General features: G+C 29.6%; 1 protein-coding gene across 1 annotated transcript; it reads left to right on the forward strand.

The window, feature by feature from the left end:
- Positions 1-4,343: 4,343 nt before the first annotated feature.
- LOC21409908 (cytokinin dehydrogenase 4) lies at positions 4,344-9,774 on the forward strand. The gene is made up of 5 exons (XM_010091752.2): positions 4,344-4,961; positions 7,751-7,878; positions 8,244-8,510; positions 9,027-9,295; positions 9,426-9,774. Exons 1-5 carry the CDS (start codon positions 4,361-4,363, stop codon positions 9,718-9,720), a joined length of 1,560 nt encoding a protein of 519 aa, XP_010090054.2. The 5' UTR covers positions 4,344-4,360; the 3' UTR covers positions 9,721-9,774.
- The last annotated feature ends 9,772 nt before the right edge of the window (positions 9,775-19,546 follow it).

Genomic DNA, 19,546 nt, shown 5'->3' on the forward strand with positions numbered 1-19,546 from the left:
ATATTGGCGGTGGCTTGTGTTGAGAATGCTTGTGGGTTTGACTATTACATGCAACCGAAAGGAAATGAGTTAAGAGTAAGTATAAAGTTCTCTATTATTACTATCGTTCGTTAGGGTACTCTTCTCTTTTCTTTTTCTTCTTTCCCTTGTCTAAACAACAAACCAATTGAGGCCTAATCTTAAAAGAGTAGCGTTACAGATTCCACTTTTAGCCTAATTTTTTTCTTATGGCTTGGTTCATGAATTGCCGTATTTATTTATTTATTTTTTTAAAGAATTCTCTCTGAAAAAAAAAAAAAAAAATCTCAGGGAACATGAGAAGTTTGATTATAGCGGCACAAAGCTGTAATAACACTTTTAGCAAGCAAAAGCAAACAAGTAAAAGAGACTAAGAGAGTTTTAAATTTGTGGGAAATTGTAGTAAATAACATATTTTTAAAACCAAATTAAGTAAATAGCATATTTTAAAATTATTTGAGATAAATAATAATTTATGTGGTAAATGAATCATTTGTAAATGATTTATTTATGACGGGTTAAAAATAACTTATGTGGTAAAAAATCTTAAAAGTTTTTTTTTACATGAAAAAAATCTTTTTATCAGTCTTAAAAAAAATTTACGTAAGAAAATAAATATTTTTACTAATTATAAATAAACTATTTATACGGTAAATAATTTATTTACTGCGTAAACTACTATTTATTTTAAATAATTTTAAAATATGTTATTTAATTCATTTAGTTTCATAAATATGCTATTCAGTACTTCAACCGCAAAAATCACAAGGCATAAGAGATTAGGTTGATTGTGATGGTATTGATTAGTGCTAAGGCTATAATTAGTAAATGGTCATTTTCCTAGGCTGATATGGGCGGCTGAAAATCCCGAAAGACATTGAAGAAGGAATTGATTAGCATTTTATAGGGAAGATTACGTGAATTTATTTTACGGGAAGCCAGCCAAGAATCGAGTAATTAAGAAATCAAGATAGAGTTAATGTAAGGAAATATTTAGTGGGAAGGTCAAACAAAAAACTTGACTTTTAGGAACATGAGAAGAAAGTTTCAATTGGTCTGATTCTAAATTTCTAATCTATACATATATATATATATATAATTGATTTTTTTGAAGGATACATATAATTGATCATTGAGTCAGTTATATTTCATTTTATTGCCGTTTGTACCCTTAAATAATATTAACGCGTATATGTCAAATATGACCAAAGTGGAATCCATGCATACATCATCGAATCACTGACATTATCGACTCAGTCTCATCAACAGGGGTTTTTTTTTTTGGTTATTTTTTCCTTCTTTAATTATACGATCATCATCAAATATTTTCAGTGCCGTAAAAAGAAAATCTTCGTTTTCGTTATTTTCTTTATAATAAATGTAGAGGTCGAACTTTGACAATTAAATTTGTTTAGAGAATTATGTCGATCATTTTGGTGAATCTATTAGAGTGAATTGAGTCGATAGAACGTTAGAACGATAATGTAAAGTGTGAAAAAATAAATAAACACACGGGGCTGGGGCTATGTCTAATGTAAAGTCTTAGAGTTTCACTATATGTGTAAAAAGGACAATTCCAATGGTGAAGAAGAAAGAAGAGAAGCTTGGGGAAGCTTACTGATTTGATTAGGGAAGCTTACTCTTCAAATTTGATCCGATTCTAGTTCTTATTGCCTAATTTGGTTGATCTATTTTTCGTGGCTTCCAAGGAACTTTCTTTCATGATTTATCCGTGGTGGTCGCAACGGGTCTCCTGTCTTCGTACTGTTAGTTTATGAAACGATTCCGGATGCGGAAGCATGTATGAAGCGGATCGTGTATAACAAAATTTTTTAAAAAACTTTGAGCTATTCTATAGATTGCATTAATTTATGTACGAATAAATGAATCAAAATAATTTATTTACCTAATGAATGATTAGGTCGATAACTTGAGTTCTTTGACCACGAACGTTCCTTGCTCCAAGCTAGTTTAAAACACCCGAATCTTTCTCGTTAATTCCTTGAATCTACGAAGACATGTGTGGGCACACTTTAAACAAAATGAGATTAGCAAATAAACACTCAAGGTTCCTACGAACACCAACACATGCATGACATGAAATTTGGGAGAAAATTTTTCCTTTTCTCACTCTCTAATATTTGGCCACCTATGCTAGGAGAGAGCAAAAATCGTGTTCTCTAATTTTCTACAATCTCCTATTTATAAAGTAGTAGCCAGACTCTCAGAAGAAGTCTAATATTTATCTCCAAGATAAAACTTGATAATTATCTCTCACTTTTAATTTAATTTTGAAACAAAATCTACTCTCCCTTATTCAAATGTTGGCCGGCCACCACAGGGAGATTCCTCCATGTGGTAGGCACATACTGCAGTTAGGGAATATGGTAAAATTATGCATTTATCCTGTAGTCCAATTTTGACTCAAATTCAAATTCAAATTTAAGTCAAACTCAAATCAATTTGAATTTGAAATTGGACAACTTATCAAATAAGTCAATTTAATAACTTAGAGAGCAAGCAACTGAATCCTAGAGGGATTCACGTTGTGATGAGCATTCACACTATGTGAACACCTTCACATGTGTGTTCCAACATTCAAATTTAAACTTAAATAATTACATTATTTAATTTATAAGAATTTCATAATTCTAAAATTCTCATTTTGCCCTTAGTGTCTTGTAGGATCACAAGGATGACGCGGAGACTCATAGACCTATAATTTTGAGCTCCAATAGAATTAATAATTAATTAAACACTTTAATTAATTAATTAATTCTATTAATGCCAACAGTTACGCCACTATAAACTAAAAATTGCACTCCCATAATTATAGACATAAATTACTTTTAAACTGTGAAGTGTTCATTTGATATAATCATTACATATAGATCAATCTTGCATAAATAATCCATAATTGGAGCTAGGTGAAATCCGTTAACCTCTCTAATTACATCTTTATCCTTGAGTACCATTGATTCTCTAATGGACAGTGATTCATAAAATAAATTAAAGAATCGGAGCTCCTACTGGTCCAAGTACTGAATCAACCATCAAAAGAATTATTTATCTACTTCTTTCTCAAGAAGGAATGGATTCCGTCTTGTATAATAACATTCCCGACTACTCACTTCATCATGTCTCCAAAATACAAGGAATAGGATTCGGGATCTCAGAATCCGTACAGAGTAAATCAAAAGACACAAATTCATAAATAGGAGTATGCTAATAACTCAGGTTTAAGATCATTTTATATATGACCATCGGTAGATTCAATTAGAATTTCCATACTTAACGGAAATGATTAAAAATTCATATTGTGTATGTATCTGAGTTCCACATAATATCATTATGCGTAATATACTCATTCAATATCTCGCTATATTAATAGTACAGATAACACCGTTCCATTCTGAATGGGAATGACATGTATTAGTAATGTTTTAATTAAAAATTTTGAACTTTAATTAAATTCATTACGAACATCATTTTGATTATTATCCTTAAATATTATCCTCTCACATATAAAACCGATATACAATATTTAAGGTCACATAAATAATTATGAAATTTTCAGTGATATTTATAAAATATTCAATAATATATGCACATAAAATAATGAATAAACTATTTTATTAAATAAATCATAAATATCATATTATATCTCATACTTTTAGGACACCATTCTCAATAAGTACTGCTCCAGTCGATACTGTCTCTTAAGTTGATTCTTCGGCCAATCGATTTTTGTTGACCTATTTTGTAAATGATGTCCATATGTTCGATGATAATCATGGTGTTAATTTTGACCCTAAGAAAATGTTTCATTTGCCTCTTCTATGTTGCAAATGCGTAAGGATTTGTGCTAGTACTAATACGTAATCTAGTGACTCGATTTCCATATTTGACTAAAAAAGAATATATGTATTTTGTTTATAATCCTAATATAGTCAACGTTTTCTTTTTCTTTTTTATCCTGGTCCTTTTGCTTGAATGAATTAATAAGTCATTACTTCCAAGAGATTGCGTATCTTTGAGAAAGCATGCACAATGCACATTGTACATATTTCAAATTAATGCCTTTTTTGTACTCATTGCGTGAATTTGAAAAAGCGTACACGTTTTTAGTGCATATATACACACATACATACATGTCCTAAATAAATCAGTGATATGCCATCCAACGTATATAAATACAAGCTAATTTGTTGCCCTACTACAAAACAACAAACAAGGATTTTCTCCTCTCTCTCTCTCTCTCTCTACACCAATCGTATATGTTCTTTTGACCCTTTTTTTTTTTTCTCTAGAAAAATTAATGACAATAACATTACACTTCAACATGGGTAATTTCATCCTCGTAGTAACTACTCTTCTCCTGTATTCCGCCACAACCACGTCCCAATCACTAAATTTGATCTCGGACAAGTTCCAAAACGACACCGAATCACTCGAGCTAGCCTCAACCGACTATGGCCACATATTCAACGAAACCCCAGATGCAGTTTTCCAACCAACATCACCAAACGACATCAAAACCTTAATACAAATAGCAAACGACGACAAGTACTTCGGTACTACTAGTCCTCTTGCTAGTATTGCTCCAAGAGGCCAAGGCCATTCTGTGCGCGGACAGGCCATGGCTAGGAGGGGTATTGTGGTAAATATGACGTCGTTGGCGAGGCATGGAAATAATAATTATAATATTGGGATTAAGGTTGTGAAGGAAAATTTTCATTTGGGTCCTTATGTTGATGTTGGAGGTGAGCAGATTTGGATTGATGTTTTGCGCGATACCCTAAAGCATAGCTTGTCCCCGGTCTCTTGGACTGATTACTTGTACATAACTGTTGGTGGCACGCTTTCCAATGCTGGGATTAGTGGGCAAACCTTCAGGTTTGGTCCTCAGATCAGCAGTGTCCATGAAATGGATGTTATCACAGGTTTGACTTCTCTCTCTCTCTCTCTATATATATATATATATATATATATATATATAACTTTGTTTTTCTCATACAACTTATTATTAGTTGAATAATGACATGTGAATTATTTATCTTGTTTATTTATTTTTTCATATCAATAGATAGAAACAAAGGATACACATATATAACTCACAGATAGATCGATCATAAAATGTATTTTATCGAATTTTTTTATAGAGGAAGAAATGACTTTTTGTCAACAAACAAACAACATCGGAAAACTAATTTAGTGGAAGACAAAATCCAGAACCTATTCATGACCTCAACTCAAGAAAATTACCTCAAAATCCCATTTGCCAAAAAATATGAACTAGTTCCATTTGCATCAACTTAACCGAATTTCATGTACCAAGTTGGTGGACATCATTATAAGCAACCTTATTTTGTGAAATTTCCTTATCTTCATTTTTATCCCCATATCTTCAAGTAGTGTGACATGTTCCATATAGTTGTCGTAAAAGGAGGAAATTCCCACATATGATGAAATGATGGCTTTCCCTTGTCCTTTGCTTTTTGTGGCCTCCAACGATAGAAGTAACTCCAATAATGCTTATGCTAGAAAACCTAAAAATGAAACAGTGATTGATCAGTTCATTTCCCCACTTTGTCAGCGCTATTTGGGTTAGATTCATCTAGTATATAGGATAGTGGGGTGTGTAAATAGGGTGGTCTAAACCTAAGAGATATTGATGATCGACCCTTTCAAGAACCATGTGCATCATATATCTATTTGCATGGCCTAAATTTAAAAAAGATCACATGTGTCAGTCGTATATGGGCAAATTTTTTGGCTCTTTGTTTGTGAAAGACAGAAAAAGGTGGGATTTGCAGACACTGATAGTGTTAAATACCATTTATTAATAAAAGATGAATTCTGTAATATAAAACTTATAGATGAGACACATTTCTTTTATTAGTGATGGTGCTTTGCACTAATGGGACTACAAATATTTTTCTAATCGTGTTAAATTAATTAAAGGCGCGTTCATGGTTTTGTTAAATTAATTCTTTTTTTTTCAAATATTTTATAAATTATTGATTAATTTATGAAAAGATATGAGTTGATTTTAAAGGATCATGGGTTAATAATCATTATTTAGCTGTCTATTCATTTATCAATTTTCAATTTTCAATCACATAAATTGTTGATTTTTAAAATTTTATAAAATAGACATTTTTAAACAAAATTGGGAACATTTTTTAAAAACACACTTTAAAAAACTGTCATTGTTGCACATATTCCTGTGTGTCTTTTTCGCTCTAAAGAGATATTTATAATTTACACTTTAAGATATCAAAAATTCTAGTCTGAAAGAAGTACCTTGAAGGTCAACAAAAGCTAGTTTTGATTTATATATTGAATGTGTTGATCATGTTAGACCATTTATTTATTTGCGAGGGAAAGATCACGTTAGAGATTTTAGTGACGCTTCCTGATCTTTGAAAGTTCAGAATTATATATTAGATAGGGTTAAGGATACCTCTATTTTGGTTTGTTTGCAGACATGTTTATCTAATTAGTATTTTCTAATATTTGTTTTGAAGAGATTTTTTTTTAATATTTTTTCACTGGTGAAAATAAATTTATCCTCTTTTTTTTTTTTTCTGGAAAGAAAAGTAAACCTCCTGCTCGGACACATGTTTTTGAAAGTGCGTGTTTTATAATGGATTTTCTTGAAAATTTTATTATTACCTATGGTCAAATATAAGTTACATGTTTTATACATTCATTACATTTCTCTCTCTGCTATAATACACTTGTAACGAAAAAGCCAAGTAATTTAATCTTACTAATTCCATTATTAAAAGAAGACAAGTGTGTGTGTGTGTATATATATATATATATATATATTTATATATTAGATGGAATATCGTGGCTAAAATCTTCAAGTTTGCATTCATTCCACAATGTCTTTTATTCAAGACAAACAAAATATGATAATTTATTGTCATACAATCAAAGGACGTATAATATAAGTCCAACTATAACAAATTCCTGTCAACATTAATCTTATATGAAGAAAAAGCTAACTAAGAACAACTATCTAGGACAATACAAATCTTCAAGCAATTAAGGCTAAGATGATAATAATTGTGGAATTTGAGTCTTATGACATCTATGACGAAGACATTTTCTTGGATTTTTTTATCTTGCTTATTTTTTTAGGCAAAAGATCAACATAGAAAAACCGATGATCGATGATATTAGATATAAACTTGTCTTATTCCTTTATTTACGTGTGAAAATATTGTTATTAATTGGATTTTAACTCAATTTTTTTTATTATTTTTATTATGGCCGTGTGAAATGACGTGGTGATAATTTTTTTTATCTTCATTATTATCAAAGAAAACAAGAAATCGAACAAATCAGGCGTCAATAAACTATGTATCTAAAACCAATTTGCTCCCTCATATATATAGCTTTTGGTCAAACACATATAGTATACTAATTAATATTGGAACTATACATATATATGTGTGTGTGTTTGTGTGTGTCCATATCTATCACTTGTGTGGTAAATTGTTGTTGGATTAATCGACAGATTTGGTATATTATCTTAAGATAGTAACATTCACACCATATATGTAATTTTCTGGTTTTAAATAACCAGTCAAATTGTCAATATTAGAGTTATACAAAAAAATCTTAAGCATGCCGTCTGAGAATAGTTTATTATTCTTCTTAATTATTTGGTTACTATTGTTTAATTAGTTATACTTGACTTTAATTATCCTATGTACAGGAAAAGGCGATCTTGTGACTTGCTCGAGAAACAATGCATCTGAGCTATTTTATGCAGTTCTTGGAGGCTTAGGCCAATTTGGGATTATAACTAGAGCAAGAATTGCCCTTGCTCCAGCGCCAACTAGGGTATGGATCTCTTCACATATACTAATAAAATTGGACTTTTTTAAGCAAAGAAATTTTGGTAACCAATAACAATAAGGGAACTTCTATGGTAGAATTTGTTCTTTTAAAATATCAATAGGATCTACTACTTTTACAATTGGCTTAAGTTTTCGGTGGTCTGATGAGTGTCCATTTAAAAATTTGTAATGCATGATATGAAACTGCTCTAATCACAGATCAGGCCGTTGAAAACTTAATCTAATAGTTAAGACAACAGTTTCTACTTTAAAATTCCCTTAAGTACATATGCGTGTCTTTTTGTGTTCGTGGTCTATCCAAAAATTTCGTTTCCATTAATTACTCACTTAATTATGTTTTTTTTAAAGGTTAAGTGGGTTCGGCTGTTTTACAATGACTTCTTGGCCTTTAAGAAAGACCAAGAAAAGTTGATCTCAAAGAATGGAAGAAAGGAAAAAAATGGAGTGGATTACCTAGAAGGTTTTCTTCTAATGCGACAGGGTCCTTTAGACCTTTCCTTTTATCCAACAGCTGACCAGTTGAGAATAACTTCTCTTGTTACTCAATCCGGCATCGTCTACTCTATAGAACTGGCCAAATATTATGATGATAGCACCCAGAATTCTGTGGACAAGGTATCTTCAACAAGTCATAATCTTCATATATATATATATATATATCGTTATTAGTTTCTAACATGATATCATCAATATTATTATGTTTTATATGTTTATGTATATTTAATAACTAACAATGAGTCAACGCACAGAAAACGTGACTATAAAAGATTATTACGAAAATGAATACGTATATTGACTAAAGGTTTTAGTCACAGAAAACAATATTTTATTTTTGTGATTAAAAAGTGGTTTTTGTCACCAACAATTGCATCACCATATATATATATATATATATATATATATGTATGTATAATATATGCGGTGTGAATAAAAGTATATTATTGACTTTGTCGCAAATAGAATTTGGGACTAAGTTATTACTAAGAAACTGTTGTTTTCTCAATATATTAATCCTAGTTATCGTCAATTTTTTTTTTTTAGAACAATGTGTTGTACTTACCACTGTAATTAATCTCTCTAATTGTAGTATAGATACGTAATATTAAAAATAATTAATTTTTATGCATGTAGGATCTCCAAATTCTGCTTGATCAGTTAAGCTTTGTTCCTGGATTTGGGTTTGTAAAAGATGTAACATATGAAGATTTTCTAAATCGAGTGCAAAGTGAAGAAGAAAAGCTCCGCGAACTACAGCGTTGGGAAATTCCTCATCCATGGCTAAACCTCTTTGTGCCAGAGTCACAAGTCTCAGATTTTAATTCTGGGGTTTTCAAGGGCATCCTCCTTAACCAAAGCGTGCCCATGGGAGTCTTTATCATTTACCCGATGAACCGAAACAAGTATGCTATTATTTTTATTTTTCGGGACTTATAATAAAAGTACTAGTATACATTTTTAACAACGTGATCATGATCATGTCCCATATTTTTTGTGACAAGACAAATTGTGTAACATTTTTTTAATGTTCAGATGGGATGTCAAAATGTCCGCGGTGATTCCAGAGGAAGATGTTTTCTACACCATTGGTCTTTTGCATTCGAGTTCTTATAGTGAATGGGAGGCAATTGATGAAGTAAATAAGCAAATATTGCAGTTTTGCCATGACGCTGGTATACAGGCTAAGCAGTATCTTCCGCATTATGAAGCTCAACAGGATTGGATGGATCATTTTGGTGCAAAGTGGAAACATTTTCAGCAGATGAAAACTCAGTTTGACCCCAAGAAAATACTTTCCCCGGGACAGAAAATTTTCAGTAATTTGTAGGGCGCATAATATTTTTGAAGAATAAGAAAAGGAAGAAAAATTATCCACCTAATTATTTCCCTGAAAGTCTCTCTCTCTCTCTCTCTCTAAATTAGAATAGTTATATACACATATATATATATATATATATGCATGTATACCATAGGTACTTCTTCCTGGAGACTAGTTAAAATGAAATGGTCCTTGCCTTCTACGTTATATATATTTATATATTTAGTTGTGGGTTTTTTATTTAGATTTCTAGTTTCTATGTATTTTTATGTGGTCTCTTGCTTGATTTTGGGTAAACACAATTTGACCAAGCCTAAAACTTAATTAAGGAAAAAGAAAATATAAACAAGCCTAATCCATAAAGATCGGGAAAAGAAAAAACAACCTAGCCAAAATAAATAGAAGAAATAAGACTCTTTCTTCACATATTCAAGTGTTTGGATAAACTATAGATTAAATTGCTCTGAAAAATATATAACGATTACAATAGACATGTTTTAATTTTATTTTAAAAGTATTTTAGTACATATATTTATGATTTTAGTTTTTATGCTAATTTGAAGACCAACATTTATAATTTTTTTACACCAAAATTTGGTAAATTTCAACAATAACAATGCATAAATATATGCGTAAAACCAATTTCTGCCTAATTCCTAAATTATGTCGTTAAGCAGCAACACTTTTTAAATTTTGTTGGGTAAATTAAGATTTACAAAACAATTTATGTGTGTGTGTGTGTGTGTGTGTATATATATATATGGCTAGAGAGGATATATCAGTAACTGACTTACTGTAGATTCTTTAACAATCTATAAACTCCCGCCAGAGAAATGTCAAACGAGCCCTTAATTGAAAATTCCATATACAATTTTTTAAGAAACATTTTTTCAATTGAACTTATATTCTTTAAGAAAATTTTCAGTAGATAAGTAACTTCTAGAAGTACAGGGATTGATGCCATAAAAGGGAAACAATAGTACCACCCTTAAAGTACCACCCTTATTGGTGTTATACAACGTGGTGATCACCTAATAAATGAACAGGTAGATGCACTAGCGTTAGGATATCAAATCCTCACACACACACACACATATGTATATATATATATACACACACACACACACACACACACACACACACATATATGTATATCTATACACACACACACACACACACACACATATCATCTTACAAGATACGTACAAGTTATAAGCTGTCAATTATGACCACCTCAAGCCTAACCAGTTCCACATATGACTTATCCAAAAGTTCCTGACATCGTACTTCCCACTAGTTGAATCTTGGAGTAGATCTTCATTTGTTAAAAATATAATAATAATAAAACGTTGAAATTAAACATTTTAATTTATTTTTTAGCATCCAGTTGATAAACTGTAACCATATTAAAAAGACAAATTAGACTTACTTCTAAATTGATACCTGAATAGATAATAATCATTAATTCGCTTATTAATGTTTTCTGTTGCCTTAGAACTTTCTCCTTCGTGTGAGTAATTTTCTGTCATTGAAAGTAACGCAATTGTCAACAACTAAATTCATTCCAATATATACCTGCAGTTTTATCGATTTCATTATTGGTTATCAGCTTTTTAAACTCATTATAATTATCATATATTTTGATCATTTTCTGCATTAACGATTTTCGGTCTATTCTTAAACAATTTTTTTTTTTCCTTTTTGAAGAACGTTTTCTTTGCTAGCCGCCTTGTTCATGTTAATTAGATAAACTTATGTTAGAAGGCCATAAGACTAGTAATAGTAGTGTAGAGAGACACAGTTATAATAACCCAAACATAAAAACCCTTTTCCTTTTTTTAATAAATTTTTCTGCTTAATCTTTTTAAAATAACGTGATATATTTTATCTTATTTTAGAGGCTACCGAGTTTTTTTTTTTTTTTTCCATTGGATATATAGTATATTGAAAACGAATTCACATTTGGATTGTGTATATATATATGTATATATATATATATATATATGTGTGTGTGTGTGTGTGTGTGTGTGTGTGTGTGTGTGTGTGTTTTCTAATGCAATTAAGGTCCTTCGATGATGCCATGTGCCACTATCCGCCGAACTCATCATAAGAGTATATATCTTTCATGGTCACGTGGGATTGTGCCGGGTCGTTAAATACTTGTCATATATATATATATAGACACACACACATGTGCATGTATATGTTGATTAGGGAGAAAACATAATAATTATGTTATATATGACATGGCGAACATCTGGACCCCATAGATGCTCATACCTTGCTTTCCTTCTAGATTCCTAAAATTTTAGAAAATATTTGTAACGTTATATGTGAAATCCATACTAGATTTTGTTTTGGTGATCAGCCGATCTTACAAAGATTCTCTTTGTTTCATAATGGCTGCCAACTGCAGGCCAGTCTGTACATATTGACACTATGGATAATAGCAAGATCTCTCTTATTTTTTTCTCTTTTAATTTCTGATCAAGTACTTTTTCCATAATTCCAAAATTCAAATTAGTTAGAAATCTAAGAAATACTATGTAATACATATATACATCTTGTTTTTCATGTGTTTTTAGGTTATCAGTACTTTGCCGAGATATATCCTCCCTTCCCTCCTTTATCAATCACTTTTGAAAACAAGCAAAATTTGTTAACTTTCAGCAAGTTCGCTAAACAATTAGAAAACTAATTTGGGAAGTAGTTACTTGTATTATACAAGTTGGTAGGTAGTAAACGATCTTTTGAATTTTGCCTAATTAGATCAATAAGGTATGTGTGTACATATAGATACATACATATATATATACACATATACATATAGATACATAGATGCATACACACAAATGTAGGCGCGCGGTATGTAATGAAGGTTTTTGATCCGTTCAATTGATACATACATGCATACATATTATATATATGACTATTTCTATATAGTTATAAAATTACAATATGATTTGATATAGATAATATATTATAGGAAAATTTTCATTTTGGTACCGTGTTATATTGTAATTGTCTTTTGGTACTCGGTATTTTTAGTAATTTTAAATTGGTACCTTAACATTTTAAAAAATTATTTTTTGGTACCTTGATGTCATTTTTTAGGATATAAAATGACAAATTTACTCTTCTCATTACTTTATCAAAAAAACTAATAATAAATTTTGAAAAATTTTGAAATTTTTTTTAAACATTTAAAAATTAAAAATAAAAATAATACTTTAAATTAAAAATAATTTTTTTAGAATTTTTTTTTCTAAATTTATTAATTTTTGGTAAAGTAATGAAAAAGGTAAATTTGACATTTTATATCATAAATAATGACCTCAAGGTACTAAAAAATAATTTTCTAAAATGTCAAGGTACCAATTTAAAATTACTAAAACACGGGATACCAAAAGACAATTACGCTATAACACATTATACTAATATGAAATTTTCCCTATATTATAAGTATGCACTACTTACACACTTATAATAGGTACTCTCTAATAGTACAAAAGTGTTCAATGTATAACATGTGAAAATGTACAAGACCTATAAATATATGCATGTTATGATGATGTACTAGTGTTGATTGCGAAGTTGATTTTACGAACACATATATCTAACAAAGTAAATGTCGTTTTTGTTGCCATTCCTAAAGTCAATATGTTCGTATCAATTAAGGCCCAGTTTCGATATCGCCGTCTCCTGCAAGTAAAATTTTCTTTTGTCACGTTCTCTCACCCACCAATATGCGATATATGTATATATATCTCATGATCAATAATATTAACACTACTCGAAAATAATTAACTGTGGTCCAACCTACACCCTCCATTATTGTTTCGAAAATACAATCTCATCTAAAGATTTTCTTTGATATTGATCATGTGAATGAACGCAGGGGTTTCTTTTGATCTTGATTCTTTATCTATCTCTTTCAAAGTTGGAATGATTCAACTCAAGATTTTGGGGACACGTTTTGCTTGATTCAGCTGACTTATGTTCATATCTCACATGAAAGTTCTTTTCACCAGATCCACTGCAAAGATTCAGCAAGAAAAATTTGGATACAATTTGAAACTCTAGAAAATTTAGCTTTTAATCATGCCCAATTTATAATATTTAATTATACTCTATTGGTCATGAAAAATGCATTGTCCCACTTAAAAGAAGATAGAACACCATGCATGTTCCATGCACGCTTATTTCCTTGAGTCTATAAGTATATGTTGGAGAATCGTATCAAGGGGAGATATCAATGATGACTATATCTTTGATTTGTAATGATAATATTGGATTTCCTGATTGGTTTAATATTATATTAGTTTAGAATTTTGGGTTCTCACCAAAAAAAAAAAGGAAAAAAAAAAATCTTTGTTGGTAGCATACATAATATGCATGTAGTACATTTGTTGCTTTTCATTGTTTTGTAGCATGCATTATTGATAGGTAAATCTTATCTATGATCTTTTTATTGTCAAGTTATATGTATATGTTGTCCATATCATATATGTGTGTACTAAATAATTGTCTGGACATGTTCATGCTCGTAAAGACAGAGGTTGCTTCTTTAATAACAAAGTGAAAACGCATATTTTGGATTAAAAACCTTGATTACTACTACTTCCTACAGCATTAATTAACTTTGAAAACATGTCTATATATACCCAGTATCTTTTTTTTTTATGCCAAAATTCACAGAAATTATAAGGGCGTTTAATTAGACCGTAAATGAATGTAATAGGAAGGGTAAATGAGTTTGAAAAATAATTCCAAAGGAATAAAAAATAAGTTTCTCCTAAAAAAATAAGAATCATTGTTCCCTTTATAATATTTACTTTATTAAATAGTTAATCCAGTTCTCTTTATAGTTGAACTAAACATGTACAATGTTACATAATTTAGTATTGTGAATCGACTATTTATAAGTATATATAGGTAAATTGGACATTTCAATATTATGCGGGTGTAAAATTTCCTATAGTACGTATTATGTGAGCTTTATTACATAAATACATAATCATTCTTAATATAATTAAATGGGTCAAGAATTTTTTATGTGAAGTAAACACATCTTAAAAATTATCCTTAAGTTTTTTTTTTTTTTTTTTTTTTTTGGTTTTTTAAAAGCAACTCTGGCCGGTTAACACATGACGAATTCTGCGAGACATACATGACTTTGATCGTTATAATATATGTCAATATGGGGTTCGTTGAAATTGCTTCAAAAAAACACACGATAATGGGCGTTTCCAGGAAATTTCTAGCTAAGCCGTGCTGTTAATAAACGGACAAACCATAATCAAAGACCTAATTGACCGAGAAAATTTCCACAAAAAAACAAAAAAAAAAAATCTTGAGCGAGAAAATTCACCAAGAAAAGTAATGTGCATAAAGGTAATTCGAAAATATCTAATTTAAAAGATCTTTTTTTTTATCAATATTTTTCTCCACGCATTGACCAGAATATATTAGAGTCCAAGTCTACCCAAATAGTGTTCAAAATATTATGTGTCCAGAATCTTAGTGATTTAATTGCAATCTTGAATAACTATGTTAGTCTTCACAGAAGCTTCCAAGAAAGACAATGACTATCGACTTCTTGTCAACGAAGAGCATATATAAACAAAATCTTTTTGGACACAACATGTGCAAATTCGTCATCCAACATGAACACCAACACACATATCCAGCGCAATCTTTACTTGAATTTTTGACGTACAACTACTAAAGTCCATTTATTTTGTTACCCTACCATATATATCACTTATTAATAACCTTTAAACGTCAAACCCATTCTTGATAACTATGGCACGTCCAACAAATTTTGGACGTATCATGCAATATTGGATTTTGGTGAAAATTATATTAATGACTGACTCAAATCATTTTTCTTTTTTTTTTTCATCATCCTATCGACGAAATTAAGTTGCATGGTACATCATAAAAAAGGTAATGTTATTTCTTTCATTCTAGTATACGATGACGCTGACATATACTATGTAATAGTACGAATCTAATATCCTTTTTAATCGATTTTTCATGCAAATAGCCAAATAATTTAGTCAAATTGCATATATAGGTCGGTGAAAATTATTTTTGCGTAATCTGTATATCGGCACGAAATGTAGAAATAAAATTGTAGGTCCATTTGTAAATTTCATGTCCTATAGGCAATCTACTTTATTAATTTTGAAGAAGGGTTAATTCCACAAATGATTCCTAAGATTTATACTTAATCTCACTTTAGTCCATGACTTTATAAACGTCGCACAGATGGTTCTTAAGATTTTATTTTGTTTCAGTTTAAATCCTTCCATCAACTAAGCGTTAAAATTTGATAGAATCTGTGTAAATTAGAGCCAAAATTAGAAATAGTTAAAATTTTAGGTTTATCTGTGGATATTAACTTTTAATTTTTTCTATTATTTTAGTCTTTAAATTTTACATTTTTCAATTTTAGTCCATAATTTTTACGGATTCCGTCAAATATTTAACACCAAGCTAACAAAATGATCAAAACTGAAATAAAATAAAACGTTAGGGATCAACTGTGTGACGTTTAAAAAGTCAAAGGTCTAAAGTGAGATTTAGACAAAACCTTAGGAACCATTTATGAGATTAACCTTTTAAAGGGCTCTGCGAACTTTGAGCGTCACAAAAAACACAAGTTGAGCGCCACTAGTTACGGAGCAAAAATTTTTTTTCTTTGGGCAAACTATATAAAAAAAAAAAAAGGGATAATAATGACACCTATGTATTTCTTGCAATATTTTCGACATTTCTTAGAAAAATAAGTTTTCACTGTTGAGAGTTGCGCAAGACCCCCCTCTCATTGAAGAGGGTGTCTCACAAGACATGTGAGGTACTTTTATACTTAGTTGAGACACACTTTATTTTATATGATGTTGGTTATGCTTGAAACACATTTTATTTTTTGTGGTGTTGGTTATGCCACGGAATATGTCAAATAATTTTACAGATGGATTAGTATGTCTGCATCACTCAACATCACTAGCTAGCTAGAAGGAGGACAATCTACTAGCTACGTACTCTATAGATAAGAGGACTAGCTAGTTAAAACTATAAGGAAAAAACTGATGATCCAAAGTTTCACCTAGAAAAATAAGGGCATTTAGTACAACATACAGGTAGGATTGATCGAAATGTTACCAAATCTCACTAGACAGCCAGCTAGATCAACTGCAAATTTATGGTAAATTGGTAATAATGAGAAAGACGTAGAATTTTTTTTATTTTTATTTTTTAAAAAAGAAATTATATTGATAATTACGTATGATGACAGTATCTTAAGTATACATCATCAAGTCGATAGAAGCGAATCTTTTCTCTCTGTCTTTCTGTGATGGTGGATTTCATTGAGATCTTTTCTATTGATACGCCCATGAAGAGGCTTATCTGATTCCATTGACTGATTGACATTGTCGAGTAATTCCACTACAAACGACTGAAACCCTTAGGCACGGGTTTGACCTTTTAGGCTGTACGAGTTTAGCTCTTATATACAGTGGATATGTATCTATATTTTTAATGCATGGATCGTCGTTTCATAAATAAAAAAACTTTGTTTTTATTTTTCACGTTTTTTTAAAAAATAAAATCAAATTAAGAGAAAAACGACGTTTGACACAATTAAAGATAAAAAATAAAAATAAAAATAATTTTTTAATTTAGTGTAAAATGAGAGAGAAATAAAAAACGATTTTTAGTCGTTTTTCATTTTTTGTTTATGTTTTCTCCTCTCTCAAGCATATAAAAAGAGACATTAATTGATTTTTTTATACTGAAAATAATATCTTAATAAAATTATCAAACATATTTTTAAAAATAATTTCTGTTTGAAATTAAATACATTTTCATATCTATTTTTATATAAAAAATAAAATTATTTTAAAATGAGTTCTAAGCATAATAAATATGATTTCAAATTTTTTAAGAGGGCAAATTAAAATTTTTTAACCAAATATACAATACTTTTTTAAAAAAATAAAAAGTTAAAAAAATTAGGTGTAGCAGTCACCTACCCTTAAAAAGGTGTGGCTTCGCCACTGAATTTATGAAACTAGACTAGCTACTTGGGAGTTGGGATTTGTATTTTTTTTTTTTTTTTTCACTTTTTGCGTGCATGCATGTAAGTCTCAAATACTACAGTTTGTGGGGGTGAACTTTATTGAAAGATGATACATTCTAGTACTGTTGGAGAATGACTTTGTGTTGGCACTAAATTAGATAGGTAGTTGAATATTTAAATAAAGAGAGAGAATTATTAACTTTATCTTTAAAAGTGTATGTGTCTTTATTTTTATTTTTTACTCTTAATTAATATTTTTTTAATTGATTAATATAATTATTTAATTAAAAGAATATTAATTAATAATAAATGATAAAAAAATTTAGACTCATGCACTTTAAGAGTATGTTTGTTTCACAACTCAAGTTAAGAACTTGAGTTGTATATGTGTGAGAGTAAAACACTGTAACAAAAAAGTAAAATTTAAACTTTTTATTATAAAAAATATTGTAGCAATAAAACTTGAATTGTGACTTAAGTAGTGAAAATAACAAGACTTAAAAAAGTATTTGTCTTTTTTCTTCCAAAAAAAATTAAAAAAGCGATAAGGAGTTGCTTGTTATAACCAACTTTCAAGAGGAAAATTTGTTAAGAAAATCTGGAGGAAAATACCCAGCCGAAATCACAGAACCAATAACCAACCAATATTATTATGACTTCAAAAGAAAAACTGTTAGAAACTCTAAGAACTTTATTTAATATAAAACTATTCATTGCCATGTTATTAATGTGCAGAAAGCGCGTCTAAATTAATCTCATCTACAATAAAAGAAAGATATAGGTTTACTTTAGATAGCAAATCATATCCTGCAAAGTATCATGTATGTACGTATATCTGAAAAATGTTAACACTTTTGAAAGCAAATCTCTTCAAGTGTCAAAGTAAGATCCTAATATAGAAAAGATCACAAAGGAACTTAGGGTTCGTTTGTGTAGCTTGTGCTTTTAAGTAGTAGAAAAAAAGTTAAAGCTTTTTAATTAGTGTTTGGATAGTGTCTGAAAAAGTGCTTTTATATCTAAATATAACTTTTGAACTTGTTTGGGTAAAAAAGTTAAAAACACTTATTATTATAAAAAGTAATGTAATAAAAGGATATGCATGAGGTATTTAATTTGTTGTTCACAAATAAAAAGTTAAAAATATTTTGTAAAAAAAAAAAGCTTTTCATAAACACTAAGGAGATGGTTTGTTCCAAAAGAAAGCACTTTAAAGATGTTCATCTAAACAGGTTCAAAAGTGGCTTTTAAATTAAATAAATCAAAAACAACTTTTTTTAAGTCAATCCAAACGGACCCTTAATATATAAAGGAACGTTTTTTTTAATTATTTTTTTGAGAAAAAGAGATTATAAGATAGCTTCTTATTTCAAATGATAGTAGTCCGCACGTGGAAATTATTAAGTTCTAAAAGTTTTGCTATTTAAAGCGCAGTGTAGATTCATGCAAGTGAAAACAAGAAAAAAATATAGTGACAAGTTTGAACAATAATTCAAATTTTTTTACTATACAATGTTTAATTTCTCTCATACAATTTGTATTTTTTGTTTGTTTGAATTTATGAACCAAATGATATCATAGTTTTAAAACAACGTTTGAACAAATCATTATTATACTTTGAGATGATCCTAGCTACATAATGTTGCTAATGTATGCGCTATCCATCTCGTATGTATTCCACTTTAAAAGAGGAAAAAAAAAAAAAGAAGAAGAAATTAAAGTTTAGAGCAAAAACTTTTTCGTTTTTAA

Source organism: Morus notabilis, unplaced genomic scaffold, assembly GCF_000414095.1.
Source record: "Morus notabilis unplaced genomic scaffold, ASM41409v2 Scaffold329, whole genome shotgun sequence".
NCBI classification, from domain to species: domain Eukaryota; kingdom Viridiplantae; phylum Streptophyta; class Magnoliopsida; order Rosales; family Moraceae; genus Morus; species Morus notabilis.